The sequence below is a fragment of the Vigna umbellata genome, chromosome 8 (assembly GCF_029865625.1).
Source record: "Vigna umbellata cultivar VRB3 chromosome 8, Vumbellata_1.0, whole genome shotgun sequence".
Taxonomy (NCBI): domain Eukaryota; kingdom Viridiplantae; phylum Streptophyta; class Magnoliopsida; order Fabales; family Fabaceae; genus Vigna; species Vigna umbellata.
This window is the reverse complement of record NC_142172.1, coordinates 11,180,765-11,190,311: the sequence shown is the minus strand read 5'-3', so window position 1 is coordinate 11,190,311 and position 9,547 is coordinate 11,180,765. Positions and strand designations below refer to the sequence as shown.

The window sequence follows — 9,547 nt, the reverse complement described above, 5'->3', positions numbered from 1 at the left end:
GGTACACCTAAAAAGCCAATTTCAATAAGTAGTGAAATACTGAAGATAACATTAAAGCTGAGTCCTGTTTCACAATTTGGTGTGTCTGTCTCTGTTGAAGCATCTGAAGGTTCGTTATAGAGCATGACCTAACCATGTCACTTGGTAAGGGAATGACGGGAAGGATATCACAGATGCATATCTCAATCATGAACCCATGTGGGTCATGAAAAAACAACTGATCCACTTTGATCCCGGCTTCTTCCACTCCATTTCCTCAACCTTCTTCTCCACTACTCCCATGCTTTGACACTGTTTTCATTCATCACAAAAACCAAACAAACCATGTCAGTTTCGTTTTGTTCAGTCATTTTGTCAAACACACTGTAATTAATTTCAAGTAATGCTATGAAACAAATTTCATTTCACACTGAAACCTTGCCCGGAATGATATGTGATTATATTTCGGATTATTTTATTTCTTTCTTGGAATGTTGCTGGGGTCCTCTACTTGAAGCAACACTCATGCATTACCCAATCAGTTCTGATTCCTTGAGGAGGTCTACCTCTATAGTACACCTTGGTATCTTTTCCAGTGGACTTCCCGTAGCCTGCAGGAGTTGGAGAATCATGTCCAAGAGCTTCAAGAGCTTGTGCTGCATTACACAAGACATGTTGAAAACCTAGACAAAGGTGGTTGAAGTTGAGCTGAAAGAGTGTTTCTTGTGAGTTGTGCTCAGCTTTGAAGAGTAGCACGAGATGTGAGAGTAAGGGAAGCTATATATAATGAAAAAACTCAGCCCTGTCAGCACAGTCCATAACAATAAATGAAATAAATTTAAGGGTGAGAAAAAGAAAATGAAAAAAATAAGACATCAAACACTGAAGCGGTGAAAAAAATAAGACATCAAACACTGAAGTGGTCATTCTTGATTATTATGGCTGCTGATATACAAACTTCATAGTAAATTTGCATCTTTAATGCAGACAACTTTTGGAAGATGCTTGTGATGCTTTGTATTAGTGTCTGCCTTAATAATATATGGCTAGGAAGCATATTTTATTTAATTATCGAGTTCAATCCATTATTATCAAGTGAGTGTATAATTTATTAGGAAGCATATTTTATTTAATGTTTCTGCTTTTGCTGAGTACTTGTTAAAAAATTTAGCAAACAATCTTAAGCTGTTGTATAAGATTATTAAATGGTGCAAATATAGGTTTTTTTGGAGGAAGACCCACTGTTGAATGCAATAAAGTTGGTGTCAAATTTCGAGGTCTTGCAAATTAGGAGGAGTTAAGCATCTGAAACAAGTATGTACTCAATCATATTTTATTGAAGTTTTCAAAGTCCTGTTTTTGGTGCCTGAATGTGCATTTTGTTGGGTATGTGCTGATTTTAACATTGTAAATAACCTTATTGGAATATTTTGAATTGTGGACTTGTATTTGATTTAAATTCTGATTTGTATGGTAAAAAACTACATAACAGACCTATAATCCGTGCCTTTGGTTCATGTTTATGGTCCAAACTTGATCTCACTCTCTCCCTTTATGTCCAACATCCAACCACATTTAAAGTAAGTCTTAATGTTTGACCAAGAAACACAAAATACTAAAGTAGGCTACCAAACTACACATACACTGTTCTAAAAAGTTTAGAACAGTTAAACCTACCTAGTACAGAAATGAGACTACCAAAAGTACCTAAAACTGAAAACATGACTACCTAGAACCTAAAAGTAGTTAGCAGAATAGGATAAAAGTCATAATATGGACAAGGTTAAGAACCTTGTCCTTCCTAGCCAGTTAGTCTTTGGTTGTTTCTTACATTAGTGTGAAGGACCATTTGAACAGTGCACAGTAGTTTGTAATGACCAAATACACTTGCATAATTGGTTAAAAAACAGAAAGGTACACAACTTCTCAAAATGACTATCGTAGTTGCTATTTATGCAGCAAAAAGTGCTAAAACAGCACTATAACTGACCAAAACAGCAGAATCAAAGATAGCTAGATCAATAAACATGTAGGAAAATTCCTAAACAACAAGATCTAGCTTGAACATCTGAGCTAGGAGAATTAAATTGGGCTAAAACACGAAAGAAAAACAATGGCAAACAGTAATAAAAATGAACTGTGCACCTTACAAAGTCGCTGGAAAAATTAACAGTAGTGGCTAAAATGAGCAACAGTGATTGTGAGGTTCAAATGATTTGTCAATCAAGTTTATATCATCAAATTGGATGTGTGCAAACACTTAAACAGCCAAGGAATACACTACAACAGAATTTCACTACTGCACTTCCAAATATAGGCAAAAATGATGGTTTAAAAGGTGATTTTGCATATAGGTTCAAAATGCACCAAATGAACAGTGCACACTAATTTGAAATGGTAAAATACACTTGCTCAATTGTTCAGAATGCATAGAAATAGCCAGTACACTCGTATGACAGTAGCAGTTGCCAAGATTCAAGAAAATTAGACCAAAACTGCATAAGATTTGAAAACTAAGTGGAATCAAAGCTGGAAAGCACCAACAAAGATTATGAAAGTCCTAATTGAGTAGATCTAGCTTGAGAATATGAGCTAGGAGAGAATATGAAAGTCTTTAGAAGACCACTATTTCACACAATAATTAGTACCAAACTAGATCAAAAAGTGGACCATCACACGTTCAATAATTCTAAGCCTGAAAAACTGTAAAACTTCTCTACTATTAAATGTGACCAATTCATCTACCAAAAGAAAATTAAAATTACAATTTACTTAAACCACTTCTTGGCCCGTGACCTTACTTAATACTTTTTTTTGTTTTATTAAACAAAAGAAATGTTACACTTAGATCCTGATGGCCGTGAGCTATTTGGCAAGCAAAGAAGAAAATGTCAAGCAATTTGGTTCTCTACCTTCCAGACGTGAACTTTATCTTCTATACACAAGATCCACTGAATTGCAAAGGGAATTGAAAACAAATAAAAATAAAAGCTATCTACTACTCCATCTTAGTCAATAAGTCTCAAGCAATAAAAGTAAAATGCAATAAAGGACCAAGTCTTCTTCACGTGAAAAGGGGTTTAGAAATCTGAAAACTTTGCTCTCCTATCCATCCATTCACTTAATTCCTTCAATGAAAAGACAAAACAAGGTGCAAAGACATTAAAGGGAGGGGCTGCCACTGGACACAACAACAACACGGTATTTTATAAAAGAAAGGTAAAGATAACAAAGCATTTTGGCAAGAAAAACAAGGAGGACCCTACCACTTTCTTCATTCACGTACACCTAAGAGGTTTTCACATAAGAATACAACTTTTGAAAGCTTTTGTTGTTGCCAAAGAATAAAAAACGTAGCTGCACATTCACTTCACCTCTCTATTCATCTTTCAAAAGTAAACAAAGTAGAAATGTGTAAAATAATGATGTTGCTGGACCCATGAACATTATATAAAAGAAAGACAAGCAAAAACATATTGATTGGAAGGTGAAAACATGCAATTCTTCCAGTAGGGCTGTCCAACTTTCTTTAAGCAAAATTAAACTACAAGTTCTGAAATTTAAAGCATACTACCGTGCAAACAAACCAAAGTCATTGAAAGCATTAAAAATTTCATAAACTATACTACTATATGGACCACTTTTTGCGAGAATTCATGTGTTGATGGATCATGGTTGCACTTCTCCAAATTGCAGTAGGAATCACACAATTCTACCTCTTTTGACCGAGAATCACACCTCCATATTCATCTACTTCTTCAAGAGTTTTCTCCAAGCAGTTCACCATGCTCACTCTCTCAAAAGCTCCTCACATATGCGTATCTTCCAGTCATTACAGCAACTTCCTCTCTTCATCTCCAACTCAGTTCTTGTATTTCAAGAAAAGAAAGAAACGTATACTTCACTTCAGCCGTGAAAGCAACTTGTTCTTCTCTCCCTCTCTGAACGTATCATCTCACACCACCACCAATTCTTCCTTCATCCAGCCATGATCTCTGTAATACACTTGCTATACTCCATGGAAAAAAAGGAAAAGAAGATGCCTCTTTCCAATTGTCGAGAGGAAGAATTTAAGAGAGATCTCCAAATCCTTCTGTTGTCTCCTTCTGACCATAGGCTTTAGGCTTGTCTCCTCCCCTAGCATCTAGCTTCCTCATTTTTCTTCAATCAATTCCCTGTGCTTGGATGTAGCTATGCCAATTGGTGTTTCATGTTGACAAAAATTGATGCCTATAATCTCCACGTGCAATAAGCCAACTGCTGTAAAACTTATTCTAAACACATGTGGCATACCACGTGCTTGAATTCCTCACACTCTGATTTCAAATTCTGCATCAAAATTCATGTCTGGTTTGATCATGTGCACACTGTTTTTGTTCAGATTTATTGATTCTAATGCTTGAGACAAGTTTATTTGATGAATTTATACATGTTTCAAGTGCTAGAAATCTGTATTGACCACTAAATTTCAAAAACAGTAGTTGAGTTGATCAAAATCTGGTTTCCAAAACTGTCACAATTCTCCATAAGTTTTTGCACCGTGCTTGAATCCTTGCCATGTTTTAGGCCATTTTAATTCTCCTAGCTAACATGTTCAAGCTAGATCTGGTTGCTTAGGACTTTTCTTACATGTTTCTTGATCCATCCAGCATTGATTCACATGAATTTCCAATTCTGCTGCAGTTTTGCTTTATTTTTATGCATTCTTAAGCAACTACCACTGTCATTTGTTGCTACTGTGTGTTTCTGTGATGTTTCAATGTTTGTGAAAGTATATTTTGTGAATTGAAATCTGTTTCTACTGTTGAAATGGTCATTAAGAAGCCTATATGCAGATTTCCTCTGTATACCACCAAATTTTGCTGTATTTTTGGCTTCAGTTGCTGTGATTTTGCGAATCTGTCTCTGCAAGTGCATTTTCAAAGTGTATGCAAGTTTATTTTACCATTTAAAACTTGTGCACACTGTTCATTTGGTCATTTGTCAGTTCATATGCAAAATTTCTTACTAGACCATCCATTTTGCCTACATTTGGAAGTGCACTAGTGAAGTACTGTTGCAGTGTGTTTCTTGACTATTTAAGTGTTTCCACACATCCAATTTGATGATATAAACTTGTTTGACAAATCATTTGAGCCTCACATATACTGCCACTCATATATATGCAGTGAAACCTCTTAAGGGCTACTATAAATGCACTAGAATGGTGAAATCATGATGACTGCACTAAAGTAACCTCTTAAGGGCTACTTAACTTGATTAAGTTAAGTAGTCATTTCAAATCCTATGGTACTACACACATTCTCAATGAAATGAGAAGGGTCAAAATACTATAAACACTTAGAACGTACAAAATATGTGGAAGTACTCTAGACAAGAGAACTTCAGGTGTAATAAGTTGTCTCCTCCAACTTTAATACACAACCCCTTAGGATGTTTAATGCATTTCAATACTGAGGACTTGTCTTTGCATGCCCTTATTGAATGCCTATGACCATAGTGTTGAAATTGCCTTCCATGTTCGACTTCAGTAGTAATTGCTTTATTACTTATGTCACATGGAGTGTTGCTGTTTTGGCTAAGTTTGTATTTGTTTGGCTTGTCACAGAACATGGCCCATTATCCCAACCATCGTGGATGGATGTACGACCGTTGTTATAGTGGAAGGAGAGGTTTGAAAGAATCTTTTGTCATCGGAGTTGAAGAGTTCGTGGAGACGGCACGACGATATCAATATTATGCCCTTGATGGAGGGATTCGATGTCCATGCATCAAGTGCGAATGCACAAGCATTCTGAAAGATGAAGTCGTCAAAGTTCACCTTTACCAAAAAGGGTTCATGCCTAATTACACGGTCTGGACATTTCATGGTGAAGAAATTCCTTCGACCTCCACTGCAGCTGAAAAACGGCTTGCATCAGGTTCGAATACTGTTGTACATACATGTGAGATAGATCAATTTGCCTACATGCAAGAGATGGTCGACCATGCTCTTCGTCACCATGCTGCAGAAGCAAACGATACTCATGATGAAGAGCCTCCAAATGAAACGACGCAGAGGTTTTACAATTTACTGACAGAGGCAAATCTACCTGTATTTGAAGGTTCATCTGAGTCAAAATTGTCAGTGTGCATTAGACTCATGGCTGGCAAATCTAATTGGAACGTTCCCATTCAAGCAGTGGACTTCTATACAAAACTGATGTTAGATTTGACACCACCAAACAATTTGATGCCGAAGAATTATTACCAAGCCAAAAAATGTGTTTCAAAGTTGGGATTGGATGTGAAGAAGATTGATTGTTGTGTTAATGGATGTATGTTATTCTATGACAATGAGAGTGGCAAAAATGATGCATTGTTGGTGGAATGCAAGTTTTGTGGCTCACCTCGATATCAGACAATGCATGCTGGACGGAGGCAAAAAAAACCAATTCCATTAAAGTCCATGTTCTACTTGCCTATAATTCCAAGATTACAAAGATTGTTTACTTCAATGCAAACAGCAGAACACATGACATGGCATGATGGTAACAAAACTCCGGGACTTTTGCGTCATCCTTCTGATGGTGAAGCTTGGAAGCACTTCAATCGTAAACATCCATCCTTTGCTAGTGAACCGCGTAACGTCAGACTTGGTCTATGCTCTGATGGGTTTACCCCGTACATTCAGGCGTCTGCATCACCGTATTCATGTTGGCCCGTGATAGTTACCCCATACAATCTACCACCGGAGATGTGCATGACAAAGCCTTACATGTTTTTATCGTGTATAATACCAGGTCCATCTAATCCCAAATCATTGATTGATGTTTACTTGGAGCCTTTGATTGATGATTTGAAGAAGTTATGGAATGGTGTTTGGACGTATGACGTTTCAAGGAGGCAAAATTTCCTTATGAGGGCAGCCTTGATGTGGACTATTAATGACTTCCCAGCGTACGGCATGTTATCTGGTTGGAGCACACATGGTCGATTAGCTTGTCCACATTGCATGGAACGTACAAAGTCATTCCAATTGAGTCATGGTCGGAAAAGTAGTTGGTTTGACTGCCATCGACGGTTCTTGCCCATTGATCACCCCTTTAGAAGAAACAAAAAGGCATTTCGAAAAGGACAAGTTGAAACGGATATGCCCCCGCCAAAGTTGACTGGATCACACGTGTGGAGAAGAGTGAAAGACTATCCAAAAGTGACTGAATCTGGTCAGAATAGGCTAGAAGGGTTTGGGGAATGGCATAATTGGACTAAAAGAAGCATATTTTGGGAACTTCCCTATTGGAAGGACAACTTGCTAAGACACAACATCGATGTGATGCACACAGAAAAAAATTTCTTTGACAATGTCTTCAACACAGTTATGAATGTTAAAGGTAAGACAAAAGATAATGAGAAAGCAAGAAAAGATTTACCTTTGTATTGTGGACGAAAAGACTTAGAGTTGAAGGCACAAGGTAACGGCCGATTATTTAAACCAAAAGCAAATTACACCATGTCAAAAGACGAGACAAGAATAGTGTGTGCATGGATCAAGGAGCTTAGAATGCCAGATGGATATGCTTCTAACTTGTCCAGATGTGCCAATGTTCAGAACGGTACTATTCAAGGGTTGAAGAGTCATGATTGTCATGTATTCATGGAGACTTTCATCCCTCTTGCGTTCAGTTGTTTGCCAACACACGTGTTACATCCACTGATAGAAATCAGTAACTTCTTTAAAGATTTGTGTTGCACGACACTAAAGGAAGATTCCCTTAAAAAGATGGATGAAAATATCCCGATTATTCTCTGCAAATTGGAAAGAATATTCCCTCCTGCATTCTTTGATTCAATGGAGCACATTGCAATACATCTTGCATATGAAGCTTGGCTTGGGGGACCCGTGCAGTACAGGTGGATGTATCCCTTTGAAAGGTTTATGGGAGAATCCAAACGCTCAGTTAAAAATAAAGCTAGAGTGGAAGGCTCAATTTGTGCAGCTTACTTGCACAGAGAGACAACTTATTTTTGTTCACATTATTTCAAGAACTTCATGTTGTCCCCCACTCATGTCAGAAATGAAATGCAATGGCAAGTTGAACGACGTGAAGGTGCATTATCAGTTTTTCGACAAACAGGCCGTCACGCAGGGAAAGAATTCACTCACTGGTTAACTGATGCTGAATTCAACTCTGCTCATGTCCATGTCTTGATCAATTGCAGTGAAGTAAAGCCGTACCTTGAGTATGTCATCATCCATCTCTAATCTATCAAACGGTTTAATTGTTATACACTAATGAATTTCATTTGTACCAGCTCATTTGTTGTGGCTGAGCAAGTCGCAGAAGGAAACACTTCTGCTAGAATACACTCAGAGTTTCCGCATTGGTTTAGAAATCAGGTCCGTAGTTTTTCGTACGTTTAGAGCAAGGTAAATTTGACCATTGCTTTTAAAATTTTGTTACTACCTTTGTAGGTTTTTAATCAGGCATTAACTCCCACGGTTCAAGAGTTAAGACATCTCTCCAATTGGCCAATGAGATGTGTCAAAGAATGGCACACTTACTTCATCAATGGTTACAAATTCCATACACATGAATGGTCTAAAGGAAAGAAAACATCAAATTGTGGCGTGTATGTCAAGGGCCTAACAGAGGGGTCTTATGATGATTTCTACGGCATCATTCATAAAATATATGAGTTAGAGTACAACAGCACTACTTCTCCAAACAGAGTGGTACTCTTCTATTGTGAATGGTTTGATCCTTCTAGAGCTGGTACTAGAGTCGATCCACGCTTTAATATTGTCGAACTGAACCAGAGATTAAGATATGGGCCTTTTGATCCTTTCATTCTACCATCTAATGTGAGACAGGTTTATTATGTGTCATATCCACCATTTCGCAATATTGACAAGCGTGGTTGGGCCGTAGCAATACAAACGAAGCCTAGAGGTCGCATAGACTCAAATGAAGTTGAGGAAGATGTAGCCTACCAACTTGACCAAATGTCACAACCACAAGAAATTATCGAAGTTGAACGTATAACCGCATTGGTCGACCCTGATGGTGATGGAGATGAATTAGAAGCAACAGTACAAGGTGATGAAGAACAAGAGGAAGAAGAAGAAGAAGAAGAAGAAGAAGAAGAAGCAAATGAAGAAGAAGAAGAAGAAGATGATGATGATGATGATGACGATGAAGAAGAAGAACAAGAAGAAGAAGACGATGATGAAGATGAAGATGAAGATGATGATCATGATGACGATGATTGAATGTTGAACATCTATTGTAGCAAATTGGACTATCATTTCATTACCATTATCTAAAATACCATCTTGAAGTTGTATGCAATTACTTGTACATTGACTTTGAAAACAATTCATCCTTCTTTATTTATTTATATTTATTCGCTTTGTTTGTAACCATTTCAATGCAGTAATGACAGGACAAGGTTCAGAGCGTCCTGATAAAGGAAAAGGGGTAGCAAGGCCTACAAAGAGGCAACGGCAGACACCAAAGTATGTACTTAGGGTGCCTGCTAGACTACCTACCCCTGCTCCCGGTAGTTCATCATCTGTGGGGCCTCC

The 9,547-nt window shown here is 37.6% G+C and overlaps 1 protein-coding gene across 1 annotated transcript; it reads left to right on the top strand.

Moving 5' to 3' along the window:
- The first annotated feature begins 5,590 nt into the window (after window positions 1-5,590).
- Window positions 5,591-9,327, top strand: LOC148194004 (uncharacterized). Its single transcript, XM_088095938.1, has 3 exons — window positions 5,591-8,202; window positions 8,275-8,359; window positions 8,435-9,327. Exons 1-3 carry the CDS (start codon window positions 5,591-5,593, stop codon window positions 9,230-9,232), a joined length of 3,495 nt encoding a protein of 1,164 aa, XP_087952064.1. The 3' UTR covers window positions 9,233-9,327.
- The last annotated feature ends 220 nt before the right edge of the window (window positions 9,328-9,547 follow it).